General features: G+C 43.8%; 2 protein-coding genes across 7 annotated transcripts; one reads left to right on the forward strand and one right to left on the reverse strand.

The window, feature by feature from the left end:
• Positions 1-401: 401 nt before the first annotated feature.
• On the forward strand, positions 402-6,706 carry radx (RPA1 related single stranded DNA binding protein). The gene is made up of 15 exons (XM_040180272.2): positions 402-1,413; positions 1,777-1,919; positions 2,030-2,222; positions 2,316-2,424; positions 2,575-2,675; positions 2,772-2,891; positions 2,987-3,082; positions 4,165-4,332; positions 4,745-4,902; positions 4,986-5,140; positions 5,253-5,300; positions 5,376-5,503; positions 5,576-5,812; positions 5,951-6,133; positions 6,221-6,706. The coding sequence occupies exons 1-15, from the start codon at positions 816-818 to the stop codon at positions 6,355-6,357; spliced, it is 2,574 nt and encodes an 857-aa protein (XP_040036206.2). The 5' UTR covers positions 402-815; the 3' UTR covers positions 6,358-6,706.
• A 1,488-nt stretch (positions 6,707-8,194) lies between these two features.
• Positions 8,195-26,426, reverse strand: npas2 (neuronal PAS domain protein 2). Of its 6 annotated transcripts, none has more exons than XM_078105099.1 (22): positions 26,115-26,426; positions 21,582-21,777; positions 20,324-20,380; positions 19,436-19,590; positions 19,185-19,276; positions 18,249-18,338; positions 17,995-18,115; positions 17,021-17,134; positions 16,488-16,606; positions 15,518-15,600; positions 15,304-15,410; positions 15,069-15,216; positions 14,843-14,927; positions 14,603-14,729; positions 13,545-13,627; positions 13,348-13,434; positions 12,867-13,055; positions 12,216-12,386; positions 11,719-11,891; positions 11,434-11,526; positions 11,118-11,328; positions 8,195-9,777 (listed from the first exon to the last, which is right to left on the reverse strand). In XM_078105099.1, exons 2-22 carry the CDS (start codon positions 21,632-21,634, stop codon positions 9,577-9,579), a joined length of 2,559 nt encoding a protein of 852 aa, XP_077961225.1. In that variant the 5' UTR covers positions 21,635-21,777; positions 26,115-26,426; the 3' UTR covers positions 8,195-9,576. The 6 variants fall into 6 exon arrangements, with proteins under 6 accessions (XP_077961225.1, XP_040036216.2, XP_040036215.2 ...); XM_040180282.2 differs by having other exon boundaries at positions 11,719-11,894; XM_040180281.2 differs by having other exon boundaries at positions 12,216-12,425.
• Positions 26,427-27,358: the final 932 nt, after the last annotated feature.

Here is a 27,358-nt window from a genome sequence, read left to right on the forward strand (position 1 = left end):
TAATACTTTTGAATTCATTAGTTTTTTACTGATAAAGTATTTCCTGCTTTAACTTAAATAAATGATCTGAATACTTATTCCTCCACTTAATTTCACACATAACGCCATCATACTTAGCACTCAGCTACACTGAAGACTGATAGTATATGAGTTGTTTGTCAAAACAACAAAAGAGGAAAGTGTTAATACTAATATATAATATATATTATATAAATAATAATATATTAATACTATAAAAAATACATTGCATGATATACCACATTATCTCAATAATGTGAGTGTGAGAATGAATAGTCTGATTTGTGTACCCTCGTGCAAGTATATAGTTAAAACGTATATATCTAAAAGTGTATAACGTTTTAATTAAATCAACAAACCATTTGGCCAACAACTCACTAGTCGCTCTGATGACGTCAGATCCGGCTCAGCGCGGATTTTAAAAATACCGTTAGCCAATTCCTGTTTACATCCGGCAGATAGTTTCTAGCTCAGACTGAAACATTGTCACGGTGACTTTAAACAAGTAAAAAATCATTTGAAACTTGTTTAAGCTGTTCAGGGCAAATAGTGACGCATTAAAACAGCACTTGTGTGTTTGCAACGTTTGCTAACGGTAACCTGTCTTCGTTAGCCTAGTGGCTAACTGCTATCCAGCTATAACGTTAGCTTGTTTTGTGGTAAAGAAACGTCAAGCAGACACGTCGACTACCACCGATTATTCAACGTTGGACAGAAGCTAGCCGACCTCAGCCAATGATCTAACTTAAGGTAACATGGGGGACAGCCAGCTTAGCATTTAGCATTAGCTGTCCACAATGGAGGATCCCTCTCCTTGTGCTTCGTCGCTCGCTGAGCTTCCCTGTGCGTCGTTCCTCCAGCGGACGTTGGAGCAGCTGTGCTCCTGGCAGTGCCTGAAAACAAACCCCGAGGCGGCAGCGGCGTCTCCCGTCGCCGTCATCGCACTTCAGCGGTACTTATCCGAGCAAACCGAGGGGCCGCAGCCCGACAGCTACAGCTACGACGTGACGGTCACTGACGGAGTCTGGCGAGTCAAATGCTTCCTTCACCCTAGTTTGAATCACCTGGCACACGCGAACAGGCTGCGGACGGGGAGGGAGATCGGCATCACGCAGTGCTCGTTCGTGTACAGCGAGAGGAGGCTGGGACACGGTTACATTTGCATCGAGAAGCTGCGGTGCGGCGCGCGGAGGTCCGCGCTCCTGGCGCGCGTAAAGGACGTCGCGTCGCTTCCCATGTTGGTGAAGCGCGGCATGGAGAGGAGTGCTGTGCTGCAGAGTGACGTTCCCCTTCAGGTGAGCCGCAGGCATTACCTGTCTCTGTGGAACAACGAGGACCCGGAGGGGGATGGCTGGACCTCCGGGTCCGCCGCGCCATCTAACACCGTGCTGGACGGTGAGACCCTCCGACGAGCCCTCTCTCTTATTTAACACGGCGTACACGATGCACTGTGCTACTTCTCATGTCAGCCTGCAGAGCTGGACGAAACCGAACATGTTCCACCCATTTAGCATCACTTTTGAGGATGGAGTTTTAGGTTAGGTTTAGGTTGGATGTTATGCATAAATATCAATACTTGTCATCAGTTTGATCTGCACAATATGATCGCCTTACATTGTAGAAATCTATTTGTCTAGAATATTTGCATCACACCGGCATAATTAGTCACTCTATGGCTTCTCGTTACAAGATGTTTTTAGATAGACTTTGCATGTCAAATTGGAGAGATGTGTTTTCCAAATGTCGTCCTCTCAACAGTGTCCAAGATCACTCTGCTGTGTAGTCTCGAGTCCTGCTTTAAAAAGACATGGAATCCTCTCCCTCTCCTAGTGAAGATAATACACAAATCTAGGTTACGGTATTATGGGAAGTTTGGGCTCAAGATTGATTATCCGTATCTGGTGAGTTTGCACTTCCCAAGAATTTGGAGCAAGGTTGAAGATCTCACGCCCGCATGTTTTGTGGGTTTTTGTCGTATTTGTTTTTCACCTCGTCCTTCGTTACATTCCAGGCGTACTTCGAAGTTGCCGACCAGAGTGGGACAATGTCCCTTGTGCTTTGGAACGAACTTTGCCTTGAGTTTTACCAGAGACTCACCGTAGGCACCGTGTTGTACATCCAGAATTACTCCCTGAAGCAGAGTTATACCAAACGATCCCACCCCCAAATGGACCACCACAGAATGAAGACTTTTGACTCTGTAGGTATGTATGCATATGTTTCTGTTTTTTAAAAACTGCTGAACCGCAGCGTACGCCAGGGCGTAAATGTAATCTCTCTGTATGTGTTTTTCTAAGAAATCTGCCTGAACCCTCACAACCCTACTTCCGTCATCACTGTGGTCTCACCAAAGAGTGTACTGCCTCAGTGGGCGTTGCCCGAGGTTTCCTACCAATTCACGACCAGGTGATGAACTGGCTTCAACCTAAAGCTTAATATTTGTCCGTCAGCATCTAACACGAAACATGCTATGGCTATTCCTTTGTGTTTTGATTCAGGCACAAAAGGCAAACCGACTTAAACTTAAGTGCTTAATGGTATGTACGTATTTTGCAGGCTGGAGTTGGAACACATGCCTGGCAACTCTGCATGCGATGTCATCGGTCTAGTGACGTTTGTTGGCCGGGTGGAAAGAGTCAAGAGTAAAGGGACCAAAGGTAAAATATGTTCACGTTATCTGTGACTTGAAAACTTAAGTAAAGCTGCTGATTTTCATATCAGTTTTTGGTGATTGACCATGTTCCCCTTCTTAGGCCGGGAAAAGCACTGGACCTACCGCTGGATCCACGCGGTGGACGGAACGTCTGACCGCCCTTTTATCCTGGAGGTTTTTTCCTCTTCCCAACCAGAAGTCTTCAATCGTATATCCCCGAGTAGGTAGACAGCGTCGGCTCCTATCCAAACTGCTTTGCTGCCACACTCGTTTCTTTTTAAACACCTGTTCGATACGACTTCTTCTCTGTCGCAGTGACCTACCTGGTGTGCACTCAGATGAGAGTTTGTCACGTGGAAGGCTCGTCGCCCTACCTCACCAGCAGCTGCGAGACAGAGACGTTCATCACAGGTTAGCACAGCTGGGACAGTGAGTAGGGTTGCAAAGGGGCTGAAATTGTCCTGTAGATCTCAGGAAACCTTCCATGGGAAAGTAAGCTTGGGAATTTAGGACATTTTGACCATTTTTTTAATTTCTTTTTGCAAAAGAATATAACAGTGAACTTAAATGTAGTTGAGGACAAGGTTTGCAAGCCTAGCTCAGCTGGACCCTGGATGCAGCTCGTTGGGAACAACAATTTATTTCACAATTCAAATAAAAGCGATCATCTCCACACGTTTAGTAACGTTAGTAATGTGCCCACAGCGAGAAGGGCGAGAACAAATTTGTCACCTTAATTCACATATTAAGTCTAAATCGACCTACTAGAACATAACAAGTATAATTATAAAGAATATAGGAGCCAGATAAAACAAGGGAGGTTACACAGGGCTACCATCGGCCTAGCTAACGCTAACTCAAGTCTTTTCAAACAGCGCAGCTACCACACAACACAAAGTAAACTCTAAAAATGTTAAATGTAATCTCTAAAACATTGTTTATCGATTTTCATTTTGTCCACTTTATTAGTTATTAACCTCAGAAAAATAATTAAATTTAAAATTTAGTAAATAAATTTGACCGGCAAACGTGTGGCTAGTTTAGGACCGCGAGGCGAAACCACAGCGCTGCACTGCCACCTACTGGGCACAGATAGTAACACACGCAATATCAATAATATCCAATATTAATAAAAATGAACAGAAATTTGACCATATATTTTGTGCGCGTCACACAAACGAAACAGTTTTCAACGTCTTTGTCATTACCTAGCGTTCTGTTACTTGGTAAACTGAAGCCGTTCATTTCAGACCTAGTTTATTTGTATACGTTATGCTAACGTATCACAGCGTCAGAGTAGGATGTATGTTTTTTCACACTAAACCCTCGCTTTGATTATTCAGTTGGGAGAAGTAAATCTTTTTTGTTTGGGGGGCGGGTCATAGGGAATGCACTATTTTATTCCACGTTTATGTTGTTCAATGAAACCGACAATGTACACATACCCTATGTGGATAGTGTATTAGTCACTGTATCACCCGTCTCCCCACCAGGCTATCACAAAGGTCAGCCGTATGTGGGCGACCCCAGAGTGAAAAGCTTCATCCAGTGGACCAAAACTCTGAAGGACAGCGTTGTCCTCCAGAAGACTGCTGTTGGAGGTCACTACTGCTTCCCTCGGCCCCCTCAGAAATTCACACAGTCAGTGGCAGAGTCCTCAAGTAAGGAAAATAAAAATAGATTTTTTTTTTTTTAAATCACAATGTGTGCGTTATTATAAAATTGACACTGATTAGTCACAGATTTCTTTCATTTTTATAATTTCAGTGCACAAAAACACAAACTCCTCTTTGTTACTGAACCATAATGTGATTCATTCAGTTGTCTTGTAGGAGGCAGGAAAAATATAGAATCTGTGTCAGCATTTTCCTGCAGTTCTGCCAGCGATCTGTACAGATGAATAATTCTTTCTACATCTTTATTTGAAATTCTAAAATATATTATTTCAAGCTTCCCATAACAAGACTATTATTAAATTACCTATTTATAGATGGACTGGTTTGGCCTGTAAGTTTGCGTTCAGCATATCCTCCCACCTTTTGTCACTGTAAATCTTCTCTGCTCCGTCTTCAGGTCAACCTCCTCTGGTTGCTGCAGCTGACTTAAAGAAGGTGTTAGAGACGCTGCAATATAGGGAACATAAAACGGTTGCAATTCAAGGACAGATCACAGCGTTGCGCTACATGAAAAATCTGCAGATCACAGAGTCTGGAGGAACAGAAGAGAAAGAGGTAACACCCATTATTTCATGGCAATCTCTCCAAGAGCAGTTGCCTTTTTTTAAACTGACCATAAATCAACTGGTTTTATGCAGGCGGAGGATGTTTCTACTGAAGCGTGTGAACGCGCCCCGGTACCAGACGCACACAGACATCCCTCAACAGCTGAACAGACTCTGGCGGCGGGTTCAACGTCGGCCTCCGCTGAGAAAATCTCAACAAGCGAAAGGAAAAGAAGAATTCGAACGAGGTACGGTTTGACTTCCGACCAACAGATCTGAGAGTGTATCATTAAAATCTAATTTTGTCGCTAAAAGGAGAGTTTTAATCCATTAATGAAATGTTTTTTTTTTTTTCTTCAGAAAAGCCAAACAGTCCCTATTGAATCGTGTCAGCGCGTTGGCAAAGAGGTACTGGAGATCAAGCTGGTAGTATTCATCAGTAATCCAGTTGAAGCATTTTGAGCTCACTTGTTTCTGCTCCAGGAGACATCGAGATACAGAGGAGGAGGAGGAGGAGGAGGAGGAGGAAGAAGAAGAAGAAGAAGAGAGTGACTCTGGGTCTGAGGAGACTCAGGATGTTGAACGCCAACAACTGCAACATCAAAATCCAGGTGTGTTCCAGGAGCCCCGGCGGCACCGCGGTGTCCCTGACGTGTCCCGATACTGACTACTGTTTCCATCAGACTCTGAAGTGATCTCCTGGGAGAGCAGCAGTTGGCCGGAGCGACGACTGGAAGTGTCTGAACATCTGCTTGGAGGCGGCCTGTACCGGGACAGCGTGTCTCGGAGGTTCTCGGCCGACGAAAAGGATGTCCTCCTGCAGCAGAGCAACCTTCAAGCGACGCGGTGGACGGCAAATCAGGACGCGGAGGCCATTGCTCCTGCAGTGCATCCTGGGTACTACCGAGTAACAGTACTAGGTAACGTTTCATCGGGAGGATTACTCTGATCTTTTACCAAAACCTTCTTAGAGAGACAGACGTTTCTTTTTTGTTGTTAGATTGCCAGAGAGATGTGTAACTCCTTTTTCCCAATTTTCTTTTTTCTTTTTCTGACAGGCATAAACAAGCAGATAGCCGTGGATGCTGCGTTTCTGCCCGTGGTGAGCTCCGACGAGCCCAGGGCGGTCGGCCTTCCTCAGGATCCCCACGGAAACAGCATGCTGTCCTGCCTTTCGTCGGGCTTCCTCTGTCCGCTCGCCGACACCGACAGCCGCAGCGAGTCAGCGCTTCCCGAGCCAGGTAGCAAACACACTAGCAGAAAGTGCATGCTGAATATCTAATACAATAGCAGTGGGTTTAGAAATTGATGTGACCGATGTCTTGTAGAGGAGGTCCTGGCGACTGCCGCGGAGCTGGAGGACACGCATTTGGTGTGCGTCTTGGACCTTTGCCATTTGGGTGGTGACGAGGTGGAGGTGGTGATCAATAAGGTGTACCAAGTGGCCGAGGCTTCTCTCAATTAATACCAGCATGGGACATTCATCTTGTCTTTTGATTGAAATAGAAAAGGTTTTGGACCAAATCTCTTCTTTTCTTCTTAAATTTCCGTAAATTATATTATTACCCATTCCATATGTACAGTAAATAGGACGGCATTCTTTAATAATGTTCTTCGAGTGGGATGTTAATCTGCAGTCAATTAAAATGCTGAAAGACATAATACTGCAGATTTTCTAACCATTTTAATTTTACTGTGTAAAATGCGACTGCCAAATCTTCTCCATGAAATTGTTATTTTGAAAAGCGAATGGTGTTTTGTTTTTTTCCTGGATGGTTGACATTGAATGATGAATAAAATCTCTGAAGATGAAATCACAGGGAGGTGTGACAGTGGCTCATATGGGCCCTCTGCTCTGTGAGGAAAGCGTTGAAACCTTGTTGCACAATATTGTTCGTACTGTTCTGCAACCAAAGCTCAGCTCTCATCTGTATCCTTTCACAGATTACCAGTAGGAAGATAATACATCTTTTTGCAATAAGAACACAGTAGAGAAACATTCCTGGACATAAATCATTCTATGATGTAAAGAGGTTGCTCAGAATAACATACATATGTTTAAAAATATTTATTTTCAAAATATTTCACAATATTCCAATTGATTTATAAATAGTTCTATATATACCATAGTTAATGTCAAGATATTTTAGAATGTAAACTTGATTTGTTAATTTCTTTTAAAACAATATTAACGATATTTTTTAAAGCTTATGTTGATGGTGAATACATAAACTAAACAAGCCAAACAAGTGACTGCAACACCACCGTGAAACGCAAACCCTCCCCTTCTCTAATAAGACACTTCATTATGTTACAAAATTACTTTAATTTTAACAAACATATATAGATATCTATTAGACATAAAATAAACAACTATATATAGTCCAAACGTTTTCTATTTTACAATATATTCAATGTCTGTTTCTGCAGAAATGGCCGTTTGTTCAGTTCACATCCTGCAAACCTCACACACAAAAGCTTTTGATCGGTTGCTATTTTACAAAAGCAGAAAAGTAAAAGTTAAATGTGAATCACATGTCACGTAGAAACAATGACACTCAATGAAAACCCCTTGAAGAAGAAAAGCACTCTGAAAGTTCGATGAAAAAAAATATATTAAGAACTACAAAATAAGTGGAGGGATTATTATTTACAATAAGGTCTGTGGACCAATAGACACACCGGATGACCAGTCACTACACAAAATAATGTAGCGCCTAATCCACTTAATCTGGAGCAAAGCATGAATCTCAGCATGATTCACGCACAGCTGGTTTAAATTATTCTCCTTTTTTCTGGACCAACTTTTCAAGGCAAATCACCGTATTATAACCGTTATTTTGTGGACAAACATGACTTATGCTTTTTAATGGAAAACCACCTCAGAGGGGATTTTTACTGAACGGTTGTAAATGGTAAAAAATAACATATTTTATATATAATTATACTAATATATTTCTCTCAGTGATTTAAATTAAAAATGTGGGTAAAAGTAAAAAATAAAATGTATTTATGGCACCTTTGAGCTGCTGGCTGAGCACAACTAGAAATACACACAGACTAAGGGGTCCCTTACACATCAAAAACAGATCTGGATAATGAACAATAAGTGAAACCCATTCGACTTAAAAATATAAAAAATAAAATGACCTTTCAGCTTCATGTCATACTTCTTTTTTCTGTGATCCAGGTCAACATATGACCTTTCAACTATCATGTCTCTGCGTCCACTGGACACATCTGATACCTTTAAAAAATAAAAGAAAATACTGTGGAATAACGGTTGGAGGAATGTGAGGACATTGAACATTTTTTCCATATAATTGACATGACACAATGGCTTATAATATATCTCTATATATACAGTACATCCATGGTGAAACATTTAAGCAGTATAAATTAACATTCTTTTTTTAATTTATTTTTTATTGACGTTGCGCAAAGTGTGTATGAAACGTCCTCATCGTCGACCACAAGCAGCGCTTGTGTGTTATCCGCCAATTTAAAGATGGAGTTTGAAGTTCAAATGATAAAGTCCTACCGACAGTTTGTAACATCTTGACACACTGACAGAACTGCCGTGACTTACTTCTAAAACCATGTCGAAATGCAGTGTTTTATATCCAGGTAGTACTTAACCAAGACGTGACCTTTCACATCAAATCAATTAAAACCGTTCAATACAAAACTACTTTCTTATTCCCATATATTGTTTCAAATATATATTGTATGTGATAAATAAACACTAAGTCATTTGTGTTTTTTCAGTATATGGTTGAATGAATATTTTTAGCTACCATCATTACATGTGTTCAATAAGTGTGCAGACTCACTGATCAGAAGGTTGCAAAAAGCATCCAATATATAAATATTTGTAATACATCCATTACAAATATAGGGTGCCGTTTGTTTGAGTTTGATGAGGAAAAACAGTAAATTATGACCTATGAAAATAGAACTTTGTATTCCAAGTGGACCCGAGCTGGATTTTTAAAGCCGTAATCAGACGCCACCATCAAACCGCGCTGAGGACGAACCGCGGCGGAAGGCACAAATTGTTTCCCCCTCTGGCAGCTCATCGCGAGCTCCACTGTCATTTCTCTGTGAAAAAAAGTGTCGTTTGTGGCATTCCCAGATTGAGGCTTTAAAAATCTAGATAGCCCTTTCGAACCCCCCCTCCCAGCATCCCAGCATCCCAGCATCCCTGCATCCCAGCGGGGCGTCCACAGTGAACACAAACCCCCTTTCTCATGAGACGAGCCATTGAGGAGCCGAAGATCCAAACAGAGCAGGTTGACAAGCGGGGAACTAAAGTAAATAAATATTCTACATTTTGTTAGGGGGCGGGACCAAAGTGCAAACACATACTGAGAAGGACGCACGTAAAACATGTGGTGTCTTGTTGAGAGCTTTGATAGTCCGCTATCGGCGACTGAGCGCGGTGCGGGCCGGCGGTCCGAGGCCCGGCCCCCTCAGGCTCTCCTCGGGTCCTGCGGATGACGTTCGGTCAGTGTGCCGCCTGTGCTGGTGGTTTTCACTCCTAGCGATGTACTCGAGGCGGCCTCCCGGCAGTAGTGAGGTCACTAAAAAGCAAATTCCCTCCCGTTCCACCGACAAATGCCACGACGTGCTGCCGACAGCACCGCGGTGATGTCTCGGCGACCCACCCCACCGGTCCGCGGCGCTACCGAGTCAGCATATTTCGGAAGTCGGAAACACTGCCCGTCTGGTTTTGGGAATGTTGGTATTGCCTTTGTTGCAGATGCGCCGGCGGCAGCTGCTGAGGTAGCTGCTGCTGGATGTATCCCACAGTGCTTTGCTGCGGGACGTTAGTGGTGTGTAAGAATGCTGGAGCAGATCCGCTGTGTACGAGTCCTTGAGCCATCTGTAGACACAAAGGGAGTCTTTATTGGACTGCGGCCGATTTAGTCTCTCACTGAGATGGACAACAAGTAGTGTTAACGCATGAATGCCAAGTTATGGGCTTAAACACGTGAGACCCCTTCGTCTCCCCCACGAGAGTGTGATGAGCAATAGCCCAAAAGGGAGAGCACCCGAATGTCGGAAAATCAGGAAGACACGTTGAATTTATCAAAAGTGAAGTGACAAAACTGACAGAGCAGGTCAGTGATGACTCAAGGCCAACCGGGGGAGGAGAAATATGAAGGACAAGTGGAAAGAGGGACACTGGTAACAAACACAGACAACCTGACATTGAATGGAAGAGCTCACGCAGGCTCCTAACACAAGGACAGCTTGGTGATTAGACGCAGGCGGAACAAATCAGGGAGGGTTTGTCCGACTGTATCGCACATCAGGCCCGCCGCCGATGAGTCGCTTCTCTCCTGGAAAGTGGACGAGATCAGGCGGCATTGAACCTGCTGTCAAGTCGGATACTTTTCAGCTGCCTTCGAACAGCGATCGACAGGCCTTTCCCATCATGCACCGGGTCAGGCAGTCAGTGACAGTAAGGCCGCACAGTGAAAACAGACACGACACGTGAGGGAACCTTTAAAATAAAACAAGAAACTGACTGAATACAAACCCAGGACCATGACTACAACAGTGTGTCCTCCAGGAAATACTGAATGAACAACCAGTGCTTCTGTCTCCAAATAATTATTTTCCTTTCAAACATTAGTAGAACAGTTTGGGCTGAGGTTCAACTTCCTGTAGCTTTGTAATAATGCAGAATAAAGTGAAGGCAGCTGCTGGTGGAAAGACAGCAGACTCTTGAGAGAGAATGACTGTGTTGTCCTTGGCCCATTGCAGAATGTTCATCTCGGAACCATGCAAAAGGAATGATTATAATTTAGTTTAGTAATTTATTTTGTATTAATTATCGCAAGAACATGTATTAATAATATATTGGGTATGGAAATGGCACTGTAAACACGTTTGGCGAAAATAGTGTATCTGGCCTCATGAATTTAAGATCGCGTCAGAGCTCTGGTGTAAAGCCAAGGTTTAAGGGTGAAAAAAAAAACATATCTCAGAAGTAAACAGCAGCTTGTTGCTGTGGTAACCAAGGATTTTGGATGCAGTGCAGTGCCTAAAATGATCATAAATCAGATAAAATAGAGCCATTTGTAATCAAGCTGAGCTGCGTTATGCAACAAGCCGTCGCATACGACCTGTAGTTAAAGTCTAGAAGCGGAAGGACAACAGTTTGCAAAAAGTGACCAACTCTGCGTCTTCAACCACACAGCCGTGGGACGTTGGTACCTGAAAGAACTGCTGGGGCTGCTGGAGCTGCAGGGAGTGCTGAGGGGCCTGGGGCTGAGCTTGGTAGGCTGACTGGGACTGGTTTGCGATGAAACTGTTCTGCGGGATCACTATCGGGGACGTGAAGACCGGGGAGGGGACGAGGACGGCGTTGCAGTTGACCTGTTGCATGGAGAACGACGGGGCAATGATCTGCTGCTCCAAGGTGTATCTGTTCGGAGGGCACAACGACCAACTTAGGCACAATGGGAAATGGCACCGTACAACCTGAAGGGCGCACGTGTGTGTGTGTACAGTGTAATTAAACAGTTCTCACATGGTTTGGGAGATGCCCATGTTGCACTGGGAAGGCTGCGCGGTGACGCTGCTTGTGGGAACCAGCGTCTGCATCGGCTGGTTGAGCAGCATGCTGCGGGAGACACAATCGGTCACAGAAAGAACTCCTCCGTATCCGCGAGAAGAGAAAAAGGAAGATGTTTTCCAGGCAAACTGCTTCCACTATTTATGGAATTAGGAATTTCCAAAAGTGTGTGCCATACCGCCTGTGTCCCCTGTGGATGTAAGTGGCTGGTTTCCATGACGTTTTTTTTACCGCTCTTACCGTAGTTGTCCGTCTTGGTGGAACTCGGCGTCCATGTGTCTTTGGTTGGCGTCCTGCAGGGACCTCGTGTTGGTCTGAGAGAACATCATGGGGTTGCCGCAGAAGGGCATCGTCACGCTGGCGTTCGTCTGCACGGGCACGCTCACCGACTGCAGCTGCCCGCTCCGTACAATCTGCTGCGGAAACGAGAGAAAACGCACAGATAATGTAAAAACTTCCTTGTAGGCAGAGAAAACATACTGTGCGTGAATATTTATTTTACTTATATCACCAAATACCACCTGTTGGGATGTCTATATCCATAAATAACAGACTGACATTAACGGCTGAATCCATGAGCTGTTTCCTGTGGAGTCGTGAGAACTGACGTAATCTACCGGTCGTCAGCTGCTAATGACTGATGGGGATTTCATTCAATATTCATCCACTTAACATTTGAGGAAAGATTTACAAACAACTGCGTTCGGACAGTTTGCCACGGATTTGGCTCTTTGTACCTGTAGTGAGGGCGAGCTGTTCTCTCTCAGGAGTGATCGAGAGGATGAGTTGTGGCCCCCGCAGGACGACGCTTTGGAGTGGCTCGAGTGCCGCCTGGTCAAGCCCGAGTGGCTGCGCTGGGCCGCCCTGCCGGATCCCTGCTGCTGCTGCTGCTGCTGCTGCTGCTGGGCCTGGCCAGAGTCATTTTGGATAGGCTGCTGTAACAACACCTTACACACACATGAACAAAAATATTTATCTATCCTTCATTTACCTAAAAAAAATAGAATGTTTTTAACTTAATTTTGCTTTGGAAGTTTGCTACAGGGATTTTCTCCAATAATCTGTTATTGGACAACTGGTCTTTAGGAGACAAACACTGCGCCACTGCCGAGTCTCTTCTCTGTGCTCGTTATCGGGGTCATGAGGCTGTTAAGAGGTATCAGGCTGAACTGGTTTGTGCCGGCCTCTTGGTGGGGCCCTTCTGCCATCACTCTGAAGGTTAGGTAATGTAAGCTCACAATGTGATGTTGAATGTCATTAACCGCTCTTACTTAAACGCCGCACATTTTTCATGTCTGGATTTAAATCTCTTTTTATTTAGCATATTTTCGCTCTGCACGCCATGGGGTATTTTTTTTCTTCTTCTTCTTTTTCTTTACGTAAGTTACCTGGAGATTAGCGAGGTGAAGCTTCTCCTTGATGTCGTGCAGCTCCTGCTGCTGCGTCTTAATGTCAGCCTGCAGAATGCGCGTCCTCTCCTCCAGCTGCTCCTTCAGCTGGTTCATTACACAGAGCTGAGGCTGCTGCTGCTGAAACACCGGCGACGGCTGCTGCTGCTGCTGCTGCGTTTGCTGTTGCTGCAAAGACATGATTCAAAAAAGCAACAGACGTGAGAAAACACATTTCTTCAGCAATTTCCATTTCTTTCCTTAAGTGATCAGAGGATGTGAGAGTTAGCACAAGTCACAATGAATTATTCTAGGGACTTGACACCTGAGATTGGTTTCACGCGTCTTTCTCGCTTCATTTTATAACACCTTGAGGTCACGGGGACTCAAGCAGTAAACGAAATGAACCCATAGGAGCAACAGTCATAACCTCAATTGTGCACAATCAGAGGAGAGGAAGGCAACAGGCGGGAGCACTGACCAATGCGGAGTGCTCACTGCAGGCAGGAGAAAGGGGGAGGCTCAGTTGGGGATTGAGGTCAAAGGAATTCTGTCTCTGTGCCAAATTCTATGGGGAAAATAGAAATATATATAGATCCATCTTTATACTCTGAGACATTACATTGGGTCAACTTATCAGCAAACACCGACAGAGGCACGTCAACGCTTTGAACTGACCTTTGAGCTGCTCGGTCGGTGTCTGGCGGATGTCTTCTCTGTCCCAATGGAAGCCGACTGCCATGACGGCGTGTAGGAGTTCGCTGGTGAAAGAAAGACAGGTGACCTCTGAATATGCTGAGACAACCGACGGTGTGTTCAGTTTTGGTCATTATGCCTGCTTTTCTTTATCTAACAACAGCTGAGCAAATAAGTGCAACAAAGGCATGTTACACTATGAAAGTCTCATTTCAGGAGTGGGTTATAGTTTATTGTAACTATTTGAATGATTCCCCGGTTGGTGCTCATCAGGATAAAGAACAGCTTCATTAAGTCTTTGCTTGTAACTCGTCATTTTCTACATTCAAATATAAGGCAGAGATTGGGCTTTTTGATGTGAACATGTATATAATGTATCATAAAGCGTTAGGTCACTATTGAGAAATAATGCTGTGATCATAACTGACCTCAGTGTATTTACGCTGCGGCAGAGTAACTAAAGCTGCCATGAGCTGAAGGCAGAACAACGTCCCAAATGCATTTATGACCAATATAGTTCTATGAATATGTCTCATAACATAACACCTTATTTTTGTGTGTGGGAGGAAAGCAGCATCAGCTATGTTTTTGCACTGCAACTGCAATTAGACTGCCACTGTGGATTGTTCATAAACATGCAGATGGAAGTGAAAAGTTTTAGCTGGTGGGTGGAAGAGCAGCTGAAGTCGGAGAGAACGGAGGCTCAAACAAACAGCACGCTAAAGGAAGCCATGGTAACAACTTATCACAGATGCATCGTCCCCCTCATACATACAGATCGGTGTTTATTAGACCTCCTGGTCTGCTTGGTTACAGAAGATTTTTACGGCCGACAACAAAGTCTCCACAGATCAGTTGTAATCTTTGTCAGGTTTAAATCTGTTGGACTGGCATTGGTCGGCCGTTTCTCTGCAGGAGAGGCTCCGGTTCTTCCCGCTTAATTTGAATAACACAGAAGTCCCCCCCCCGGTAATTTATAGGAGCAGGACTTCCCTACAGATTGACCGTCCATTGGGTGAGTTAGCCCGAGGAGGACTCACATGCAGAGTCCGACATCGCCGTGTGGGAGGACTTCCGGGAGCTGTGGGAGGACACCGACCGCGCGCCGCTGTTTCTGTCCCGCGGCGGGTGCAGTGTGGAGCAGATGTCCAAATACAGCTCCTGAGCCTGGGACACAGAGGGACGTTAGACACCCGGGTTCGGGTCCGAAAGCCAAAAGGAACGGTGACCATGTAAGCGCCACGCGCTGAATGGGGAAAGGGACCATAATTCTTTTTTACCTTCACTGAAGAGGGAGCGACCTCAGGTGGAGACAGCTCCTCGAAGCCGAACTCTCTCCTCCTTTCAGCTCGCACTTCAGCGTAGCTGAAAAGCATCGCGTGCAGAGAGCGTGTGAGTGTGCAGCCAATATTGCGAATATGAATCCAGTCTTTATTTTAACGCAACCAAAGGCTGGCACACGTCTCTCTGTCTGCAGGCGTTAGAGGGGGCAAGGACCAGGCTCACCTGACAACAGTGTGAGTGCAGACAATGAACTCGGGTTTGGAGTTCCACTGGTGGTAAGTGATGTAGTAGCGAGTCTGCAACCAAATCCACTGTTGACCTTTGGTCAGGAAGCGATAGTAGCAGGATTTACCCTTTCCAAACTGCATCACTGAGGAGAGGAGAAACACATGTACCCATTTCTTCTGCGGTGGAGATCGTGGATGTGATTTAATTCTGAGACGTGACCCTTACTCACGCTGATTATGACACTGAGCTATAAGCTCCAAGTCATCCACATGATAGTAATCGTAGCCTGACGTTCCTAGAACCTCAAAGGGTAAATAGCCTATGATTGGTGAAGCCCTGAAACATAAGAATGAGATGATAAAACGTGGATAAAAGACAAATTCTTGCTAACAAAATACTAAAAAGACCAATTAAAAGGAGATGGACTCAAACAAATATTTTACCTGTGATCTAAAAACAGGAACTTCCATTCAAGGCTGTGTCTGGATGTGAATTCATCACAGGGATCTTCCATGTTACAGGAATCCTAAACACAAATAACAGAGTGAGAAAAACACGATTGCGGTTTCACAGCAATGCAACGAATTAGCAGTCTTATGATATTCTTTTGGCCCGGGGACTCAACCAGCTCTGAAGGAGAAATTGAATTGTTATTGCTATGTTGGTATACTATTTGTACTATAAAACATACCACAAAATGCACAAAATGTTTAGTTTCAGTACTTGTATTTAGTTTATATTTAATCATAGTTGTTTGAAAGTAGTCCGTGGGCGGAAAAATAGAGTTGAATACTAAAACCAGCATTTGTAGTAGATTTGTTAGTAGATTTGTTTGACGGAAGACATAATCCATGTGTCATATGGCGCAGACCACACTGTCACAGTCACTCCATCTGGCAAATCAGTGAAATCAATGTTTTTTGCTTTTGGGAATAAGTAGAGGGGGAGAGTTGAAGTCTGTCCAATAGATCTGATTCTACTGGCACGTTCTTCTCGTGAGGAAAAATAAATAAAGTAAATAACAGTGAAAATGCCTGCCAGGCGTTTTGGCATTTTGGGGTTTTGGAAGTTTAGAAGGAGTTGAGCTAAGTATTCAAATGTTACTGTGATGCTAATGATCCTACCATTACCGAGCACTAAGAGAGGTTGCAAGACTTCTTGTTTATTTTACAATAATTTGTCCTCAGAAAGCCCCTCTGGGATCAGATGCATCAAAATGACGTAATCAGTTAGGAAGGTTGACATTGTGCAGCAACACATCTCCAGATAGAGAGAGTTCGCGTGGACTAAAATGACTGATCCCTCACACAAAATCCCACCGCCTGTTGTTGTTATTTCTTTAAAAGCAGTGCACTACAAACTAAGAACCAAAGACACACGCTTCATCATCACCATCATCCCGGCTTGTCTTACCTTTAGAAACTGTGGCGTGACGGATCGTACTGTAGCAATGAGGCAGACCTGCTCCTCCAGCGAGGACTGAAGGCTTCTTGGCAACGTCAAATCGAGCCCGTTAGAAGAAGATGTAGGCACTGCGTAACGGATGATAAGGTGCGCGGGGAAAACATACATCTTAATTTCATCCCCTGAAAATCAAGTTTCTCTGATGTATTTTATACATTTAGTTTGTTGAAGTGAACAACGAGGAACTTTAAATGGACGTGGACAAAAAGAAAACCTTGTCTGACAGCTTGCGTGGTTTTGTGTGGAATCTGACTCGGTTTGCACCAATTAAAAGCCTTAATAATGACTCGTGGAAATCAATGTTCTCGCTGATGGTTTCATTTTCTTATGAAGGATTTAAAAAGTCATCAGTATTAAATTGAGATATAACAATTTAAAAGTTCCTCACAATACCTTTAAGCAAAAGTAGATGAATCAAGGACATCAACTGCACTCAAGTTCCACATTTTACCGAATCTCAAGTGGAAAATAGAAATCCTCACCATTGCTATGAAACTTGAAATCTCCGACAAACTTGACGTACTCGTACACGGGCGGCTCCTTCGGGTCAATGTTACCTCTGGCGAGATGACAGCAAAATTCAATATGCGCCTCGCCTGAAAAACAGCAGATTTGATTTTCAAGGTTAACGAACCTATTCATAATGCAGCCTCTTAACATTTTTTGTGTAACACTAACGGCACACAGAGGTTCCCGATCCGACGAGGGACACTCGTGTGAAACCTTGTATTCACAATACCTCAATGGATGTCCGTGTGATAAATGTCCTATATCAAGTGTTAAAAAGGGTTGTGGCATAACGCTTATGTAATATGCATGAATACATTCCTTACATCCATCAAAGAAGCCGATTTATGGTTATGAAAACATGACAAAAGTAACTTGTCTGGCTTCAGTCGCTCTCCAATGTGAACTCTCTATCGAGAGGTCAAAGCGTCGACGAGCAGCTACATGCAGGCGATTATTCCACAGAGGCTCAAAGACCAAAACAGTTTTCAGTGGAAGGCCGACATTAGGCAACACTTGAAGATGCTTTTAGGCTTTTATGGCAATTTAGGCTTCTAAGTGTAGGCCCACTCGCTCCTCACCAACTCTCTTTCTCAGAAAAACCCAATAGTATCACAGGATTAAGGTCAATGTCTTGAGTCCCTCATACTACACTACTTTGGATTACTGTGCTAACATAACAGTGATTTAAAGTCTTAGCTATGATACTAAGCTAGCTCCTATTATTAGCAAAAGGGCTAACCATAGATCCACACTAATCATCAATCCAATAAACTTTGGAGCCCAATTCAGCAACCTGCTCTAAATATGTGGGGTTTCACCCTGGGAAAAGAACAGCAGCCAGATATAGTCGGTGTGACAGACAAAAGCTGCCTTACACAAATGACCCGGCTGACGATGTAATTGTCTCACATAGTGAACTTTTCACCTCCTGATTTGGGACACTCACTGTCAAGGAAGTCAGCCGCAATGGGGTCAGTCATCAGCATGTGGGATGATAGCAGCTCGTACACCTCCCCGTGTTCCCGCTCCGGCAGGAAATTCAAGATATTTTGGTCCACCATATCTGACTGGTGCAAGGTGCAGGGATAGAGACAAACAAATTGTAATTTAAAAATCCTACAATGATAAACATAACAACAACAAAAACACTGCTTTGTTAGGAAGAGAACAGAAGTGACTTATTTCAGCCTCTTTGCTTACCGGTAAATGGCCAATGAGTGAAGACACACTGTCAGATACGTATATGATGTTGCCATCTGTAGTTAATGCTATCAAGAAACCATCTAGGGCCTGCAGGAAGAGGGACAAATTGAGCGCTTTGAATGAAATCTTGGATGAGTCCGCCTACAGGTGCAAGTCTGACCATCTAGCGACCTGGTGAGGTCAAAACAATTTGGAGCTTCACGCGGAGACGGTGGTGGATTTCAGGAAGAATGAAGTGATGAAGCTGAACATCAGCTCCATCACCAAGAAGGCTCAGCAGAGGATGTACTTCCTCCTTCCTCCTCCATCACCGTCTGGTACGCTGCAGCCACAGCCAAGGACAAGGGCAGGCTGCAGCGTGTCATCCGCTCTGCAGGGAGGGTGATCGGCTGCAATCTGCCGTCCGGCGAGGACCTGCACGCTTCAAGGGCCCTGGAGCGAGCTAAAAAGATTGTAGCCGACCCCTCTCACCCAGGTCAAAATCTGTTTGTGTCCCTTCCATCTGGCAGAGGCTGAGGTCCATCAGGACCAAGACATCCCGCCACACGAACAGTTTCTTCCTGTCGGCAGTCTGACTGACTCTATTATAAAAACACTTTTGCGCACTTTTACATTGCGTATTGTATTGGTATTTGTTTGCCTGTGCACTTTATTTTTATCTTGTTTGATATCCTTTTATTGTTATTATTATTATTATTATTATCATTATTATTATATTATTATAGCTCTTGTACATTTTCCCCTTTGTTCCACCACCCACAATGACAATTTCTTGTCCAATGAGCATATTTTTGGTTTCCACACGCCAGGAAGTTAAGGAGTGATTTAATTCTCACCATGTCATCTCACCCATCTCTCATTTTCTTTAACTAACAATATCAATCAATTCCAGAGCTAAATCGACTTCCACAAGCACGTCCTGCGGAGCTTTACCTCCAGCATTAGCTGAGTGAACTCCTCATTACTGAGGAACGAAGGCTTCCAGTCCTGTTTCACATCACACGTTTCGTGCTGCGCAGTGATCTCTGAAAAAAAAAAAAGACAGACCCGAGGATAATGTAATTAACTGACTGAAGAGGAGCTTTGGCTAATAATGGACGTAAAGGGGGAACAACAACAAAGGGGTGTCTGCAGTCCTTCTACATTTTTCTCAAACTGCAAATACTAGCTGTGTATTCCCCTACCTTTCTGTTTCTGCAGGAAGTCAATAGTTCTCTGCAGTATGGTGGACTTGTCCATCTTGCGTGGATGGCCTTGACCCTGCAGCATGGTGCAAAGCTCCTTGATGAGCACATTGAATTGGTCTCTTCTTTTCTTTTCCGATTTGTTGCGAGATGCCCTACGGCAGACGACACAAGAGAGGCATTAGAAATCTGTGGAATCGAAGGTTGAAGCTCAATACACCTGTAATTCATTTTTTATTCATGCTGCTTGAAATGAGCATTGCTTTTCCAAACTAAAGCAGGCCGAGGGCGCAGAGACGCACTTGGTTGCAGACGGACATGGAAACGTCATCTGGAGTACCTCCCTTGTTTGTTTCAGCTCGCATCAAACAAACCCACTGTGCATTAACTTCTACACAGATGAAACGAGTCAGTAAGCTAGAGCATACGTTCCTCAGGAGTTGGTGGAGATTTGGATATATCTCAAATGTTTTTCATTGTCTGTAATGGACCAACATAAGCGTAAATTAATGAGTACATTTATGCCGCTTTAATAAGAGAAATGATTCATTTCGGGAAATGAGATGACTCGTTTAATATAAATCAATTTTTTTTTTATTTGAACATAAAAACAAAAAAGGTTTAAAGAGGTGACAAAAGTAATCATTGATTGGGAATTTATTTTTACCTGAATTATGTTTATTTAACTTTCATTGACTTCACTCTCATCCGTCATGTAACTTCAAAGCTTCAAGGTTCTTTTAAAATGATTAAGTACCATCATCCCCGTTACGAAAGTAGCAAGGAGAGAAACTACAAATTGAGTCAGCATATAGGAGATAAAATGTCCATGCTCGACATAAACAACATAACAACATAAACTAACTAACAAACATAAACTAAAAGTACCTTTTAGCCTTGTCTTTCTCATCCTCGTCCATCAAATCGTCCACGCAGCTGTTGGTGCTGGAAAACACAGGCGCACAGGTAAATGTGGTTTTGTTTGGTCATTTGTCATCAGATAGTAGTTTGGCATATCCAAAGGTGCTCATGGTTATGTTGTTGAACCTTTCGCAATGGGCCTTTTTCACAGCAGGAAATTGACATCCTACTGAAAATATTTACAATGACTCTGTTCTGTTCAAGCGTGTCGGTAAACCATGAACCAGCACACACACGACGAAGCCCTGAAATCAAAGCAGCTACGTGGAATTATTGTCACTTAATACCGCATTTTTGTGACAAAAAGGGTCAAAACGTCTTTCGCAAAAAGACTGACGCAGACAAACTGTGATCAGCAAATCTAGAAGGACTTTCCACTGGCGACACCGTGACCATGTTCAAATAACCAGGTGACACAGTTGGAGGGCCTTGCTTTTCCCCACATGTTTAACAGGTCAATGTGTCACGTAAGCCTCCAGCTCTGCATCTGATCCGTGCACACTCTCACACGGGGCGATAACGACATGAAATATGGCAGCAGGTTTAACATGCGGGATCACATGTGATGTTTCAGAGGACACCTGTTCTGTGAAAGAGCCGAGGCGGAGCTCAACCAGCAGCCGGCGCTGTCCTCGTTACGAGCTCCAGCCCGTGAATATTTACGATCTGAGGCCAGAACGGCACGAGCGGACTTTAATATACTGTAACGAGTTCATCTGCGGCAACGGACAAGTCGAGGTATGTGTGAACAGCCTCATCCGAAAAAAGACTTTAACCGGCCAGTATGTAGGTTGCCACAGATAAGCCATTTCAAGGTGTGCCGCCAGTCTTCTGCAACGAGGCCTGACTCTTTGCCGGGTTCAAGTCGGGTTCAGAGTGTGTGGTTCAGTGAAGCTCCAGGCTTGGGTTGGCTTTGGTGATTGTCTAATTTCATCTGAGATATAAGGTGCTGTTTAAATAAGGGAAAAAGTAACCAACAAAGTAAATGCATTTTGTGTTTTAAAACTCTATTATTAACCGATAATGAAGCATATGCTCATTAAAGTCTACAATCCATAAATATAACTGTGTAGGTTTCTTTAAACCTGTGTGTGTTGCCTACTCATGCAGCATGTTATTTTTAAACAATTGAGCGGTTGTACTATCTGAACAATATGGAATATGTTCAAAATAAATGAGCAGAAACACAATACAGGTCACCAAGTCAAGTAGTTTTGATACTTACTCCCATTCCCTGTGGCTGGATGGACAGCCCCCGAAGTCGGAAAGGTTGTCCATACTCACTCCTTTTCCCAACCAGGCCCTTTCTGAATTCTCATAAGTACCATCGGCGCTGACCTCGTCGGAACAACCTTGTGGAAAAACCTAGCGCGGACCAGTTGCCCGCCACCGTCTGCAGTCCACCAAAGAAACGGCAAATCCTGTGAAAACATGAAGCCATTCTGTTGAAGAGGAGAACTGTGTTTCAACGATTCTTAATGTAAGCCGGGTATTTTCTTTGGAACCTGCAGGGATGAATATACAGAAAAATCCTCTCTTCCTCTGTAAAAGAAATCAACAGGGAAAGAAACCCTGTCCCTTTACTATAAGGACTTAAATCAATACGTTCTACAGTACAAACCGTGTTAACAATAGAATATAAAGTGTACCAGCGTCTTCAGCCACTACCTGGCTGCAGGGCTTCATCGCTAAAGAAGCGCTTTTGCACAGGAGGAACTCCCCTGACCTAGAAAACTGTCTGAGGAAGAAACCTCTTTGGATAAGACAGCATAAAGAAAGAGAGTGTAGAACAGCTTGTTCACATCCTCTGTGCGACGCAAGCTCAAACAACATGGAGCACAGACCTCGATTATAAAGCCTTGGTCAGCTGCAACCAAATAACATCCGGCTATATTCGCTTACTGACAAGGAACCTCAAGGTAAACTTCCATTATTGCATCCGCTATCTTTTCAAATCAAGATGAGCCCCGTTGCCTTAAATTATCACCCATTAAAAGTCGCAGTCCATAAACTAATCTCACCTCAACAGAGTCTTAAGTTAAGAGTTATATTATGGGACTGACATCAAGGCCTTTCATTTATTTTGAAGTAGACAGTTAATCTACTTGCATTCATGTAGCTCCTTTCTAGTCTTTCCACCTCTCAAAGCGATGCACGCTACTCGCCTATCGCCCAATTCTGTGAAAGAAAAGCAACTCGTGGATGAAAAGATGTCCAGATTCTCTTTTTTTTAATGTATGTTCCGTGTGACGTAGCAGAGCTATTCTCAAGCAGTGCCAGTGACATCCGGCTAAAAGCATATCAGTTATGATCTGTCGCGTGATCGCCTCAAATCTAAAACCAGTTTACAGTTTGGTTGTGCTCATGAGTTCCTCTTCATTAGGATAGTAGCATCACTTTTCTCTGATCTGTTCCCCTTCTTCACGGAACGGCTTCATAGTAAAACCCTTCCAGGGTCCAGATTCCTGTTCAGCAGACGCGTTGCATTATTTAGCTTTGATTTATTATCGGTCGCTTCATTACACTGCGTTCAAGCACGTCCGCTGATTGATACTTTCATGTAGAAATCCCTATAAATCAAAGTCAGATGGGTCGGATACAGGTAAGGATCCTAGAGGACCAAACAGAAGGCAGGATTTTACTGCGAGTTCCTTAAATGAATTATGCTACACTCACTTCATTTGCATTATCGATTTACTGTTGACCAACATTATTTTGTTCCAGGGCAGGAAGTGGCGTGTGGCCCAGTTTCACATCCCATCTTCTACTTCAAGTCCATCTCAAACCGTCTACGCAGCCTTTACGTAATTATAAAACATTGACTGAACCGAACCACAGCGTTATGATTCTACAGCTTCCATGTCCCCAATTTCCCTGAACATATTGTTTTATCAAAATTTAATTGGTGACGTTTGGTTTCTGTGTGGCAGATTTATGCCAATTTGTTAGATCTTAAAACAAATTCCAGGATGCACACCCCCCCCTTTAGCAACTATACTGAGACACAACTTTCCATTAGAGTCCTAACTAACTGCTTCCCTCCTTCCACACACATGCACACAAACCCATTGAACCCAAATCTAATATGCTGCCAACAAGTCAAACTATCATCTGACTGGGCTTTGGATTCAGGATCAGCAAGGAAGAACATTTGCTATTTCTTTTCTAACAGTGACGACCGTCCTGCAGAGCTGTTCTCACTGACTTACGACCAAACTACTGTGTGCACAGATTAAAGTGTCACAGCTTGAGAATTAAAACCTCCTCACAGCAATAAAGCTCCCGTAGAATTCAAATGGGAACAAAATGTCAAACATTTGACTGACTGAAAAAAATGCCTCGTAAACCAAATGAATTAATGAGGATAATTCAATCTAATCTATTTTGATAACGTCCATCTAAAAAATAGAGTTGAATTGTGCCCCTTTGGGTGAATCCGACTTACAGCTCTTCACACTCCAGAGCTGTCAAATGAATCCGCACACATCAGCCTGCATTCTTTTAACATATCAGGGCAAACCACACCTTGTGCGGCTAACAGCTCAGAAACACCAGAGTCTAGTTACACTCGTGCCCGAGGGTATTTAAAGCTTTTAACCAGCAACGACCGCGACTCACCACACAAGTCTGCACGCTGAAGTTTAAGATTATGACTCAGGCCGTATAATGGATGGGGAATATTACCCTGACAATGAATGACTTCATTAAGTCACTGACAAAATACCTGTTTGACATCAGTGATTGGGGAGTGGCGGGCGAGCCGATCGTCTTCAGCACAAAAGAAATGAAGCAATATGTGAGCAATATTGGAGCAACTGACACGTAGAAGCGCCTCGCTGACATCTTAACACATTGACATCCGATTCCTGCAGTTTCAAAATGATGAAGCAGCCAGGTGCCAAAACTCTCGCAGGACTATTTAAAATCCTCATATTGCTTCAGTTTGTCTTCTGATGAGTGACATTTGTCTTAAACATGTAATTTAAGCCCAATCTTGCAAATGAAAGCAGCAGGACTAGTTCAAGCCAAACAGATTTTTTTTTTAAACACCGAGATGACGCTAAAGATTAGAAGAAAGAAAACTGGAATGTCCAGTCTCCCCATTCCAGAAACCCTGTCACAATATATTAATATGGAAACCGTATAAATCTCACCCTCACCTACATAAAAGAAATGGTCAGTAGACTGCTTATCAGACGAAAAAAAGTTGAAACCCAGCCGATCTCAGCGGCTCAGACAGTGGCTGATGTTTCAAAACAGAAACTTTAAATGCCACATTATCAAAACCATAAACAATGCAAATAATCACACTTCAGATCGAGTAAACTCCACAAGAATGACCTGTAGTGCTTTCAGCAGAGCCAAACTGTAAGTTACAAATAATGTCTGCATCAACAGATTATCCATTATTTAGCGAATCAATATCAAGAAAGAAAAAACTACAAATTAATACACATTCTGGAAAAGCACGAACGGAATGCTACACCAAACGCGAGCATGTTTTAAACTTCTGCTCAGGGTTTATCACGTCAGTGAGGATCAGCTCGTCGTCAGCTGGCTTTCTGACAGCCGACAGCGATTCCAGCCGGGCGGCTCACGGTGTTTCTGCTGCTCTCGTGCCGGTAGATTCCTTTGGGTTGCGTGTTAATCCGTGACGCCGAGAGACTGCTACCGTCTGGTTGGGGAAAAGTTCACATTGCCGGACCACCTGCACCTGGTTTAGAGCCGACAGCTCAAGCTGTGAGGTAAACATTAACTGGGCCTGGACAATCTTATGTAGTCCAACTGGAAATGTGCAGTTTGACACTGTATCTAGGTCCGTTTTATTTAACATTGCATGTAGAAAAGGTTATCCAAAACCGCTTGACTTCCAACATATATGTGATCATAGATGTTCTGTCAACATATCAGTCCACATGAGTACAATATGTACATATTTGCGTTTAAAACGGTGTGAACATATTCAAGCTGTAATAACCTGTGATAACGTATTGATCAGTTTCTAAATCCTTTTTGCTGTTGCAATTTATGGTGTTAAGTGATAAGGAAACAGGAAATACTTAAATTGGTTGCACTTCAAAGGAAAAGCAGTGGGGAGGCCAATGAGTGCACTCAATAACTCCTTATCTCATAGCAAATAAGTAATTATGCCACACTTCATACGAAGGTCAGAGGAGATCTCTGTCTTTATAAAAAATAAAAATAAACCATGTCAGGCGCAAACAAGAAGCCCAGAACGCTTTGTGCATGTGAAAAGAGAGGTTTACAGCCAGAAATGGGAACTCCAGTAGACTTAGAGCTGCAGGGTTGGGTAACATTAGCCTGACCTAAGCCTGCTGAGACATTATTCAAGGATTTCTCCTCTTGTGCCATTCAACATTTTCAATCTGACGTCCCACATTGACGAAACACCCCTCCGGGGTTTGCCACAAATGTCATCGGCGGTGGCACAGCGGGCAGAAAATGGCTCATTTCACCTCGTAACCAGGTCACTGTGATGACTGACGGCTAAAAAAAGAAAAACAACAACAACAACAACCGTGCGAGCGGCGCTCAAGAGGCGCGGACCCCCGTGTGGGACTAAAAGCATCCTCAGCCTACGCAGTCTGGCTCTCGCGGAACACGTTGAGAACAATCTTTTTTATAATCTCCTTTAATCGAACTTTGATGTCACAGACAGACGGCTGACAGCCGCGTGACGACCCCCGGACCCGAAACTGAAAAAATAATAATAATAAAATAATGAAATCGCACGCACCTTCAAAGGGAGTCTCCAGCTGGCGTGAACATTCGCAGCAAACTTTCACCGATCCGTTCATCTTATTTGAAAAACCGCAGCGCAGCGACGAGCCGCAAACTATTAACGCCGGCAGCGCGCGGCGCAGCAGCCGGGAGCCCCGAACGCGTTAACTTGTATAACAGCGCCCAAGTTAATAACGCCGGGTTATTAACGCGCCCGGTGAGCTGTCTGCCGTGCGGAATAAGTCGCTGTAGCTGCGGGCTTCGCTGGCAGCGACTTGTAAACAGGACCGAGAAGAGAGAGAGAGGGAGGGAGGGAGAGAGAGGGAGGGAGGGAGGGAGAAAGTAGGTCAGCTGGTGGCTCAATACTCGGCAGCAGCATAAGCGAAAGAAACCTGTAGTGACCAGGAGCAGGAGGGAGGGGGTGAGAGGGTGAGGAGGGGTGGGGGGGTGGTGTAATGTTTAACACGGGCTAAATGCATAATAGCGCGTAAGCGTCGCCTCTTATGGCACATGGCCGGAGCGCGTAAGCGAGAAGCCGGGTGCGTTCCGGGTTCCTCCTCGCGGAGCTGCTGCACGCGGTCCCCTCCGACCTGTGTCACCCTGAACATGTACATGCACGATCCGCGCATCTTCATCTGGGAGGAAACACGCAAGTCCATCAGCAGAACGAGATGTTGAAAGAAAAAGAGAAGAAATTCATGTTTGCCTTTTCCACTCCGCTGAAGTCTGCAATGTGGGTCAACAGTCGGCGTGACTCATCTTATGGGCTCATAATGAACCGGCTCACAATATTTGTTCCTTTCTAAGGTGATACCGGCCATTGCTACATCTGCATATATGGACAACTTTTAAAACAAGCACAAGACCATCCACATGCTTTATAGGAGCATGTTTTATGCTAAGAAGGATGTATACATTTAGAAACTAAATAACACTACTGTATTTATTTATCATAATAAATCAGTATGTTAATCATTCCACAGTCTGTGCAATTTCCCTCCATGTCAACAATTGTAAAAATTTGCAAAACAGGAGCCAACAACTGGTTGAGAGATGGTAGATGTTAGTTATGATGTTGTTATTGTTATTGATGTGACCGACCTAAATGTGATTCTGTGTTCTTACTGATAAAAGAAAAACAACCTGAACAGAAGCTAATACAATTTCCTTCTTCTCTTATGAATCCTAATGCCAGCATGCTCACTTTTGTCTTCTAGCTGATCTGTAAACTAAAATTAGCGCTAAACACAAATTAGCCCA

This window comes from Gasterosteus aculeatus, chromosome 7 (genome assembly GCF_964276395.1).
Source record: "Gasterosteus aculeatus chromosome 7, fGasAcu3.hap1.1, whole genome shotgun sequence".
In the NCBI taxonomy this organism is placed as follows: domain Eukaryota; kingdom Metazoa; phylum Chordata; class Actinopteri; order Perciformes; family Gasterosteidae; genus Gasterosteus; species Gasterosteus aculeatus.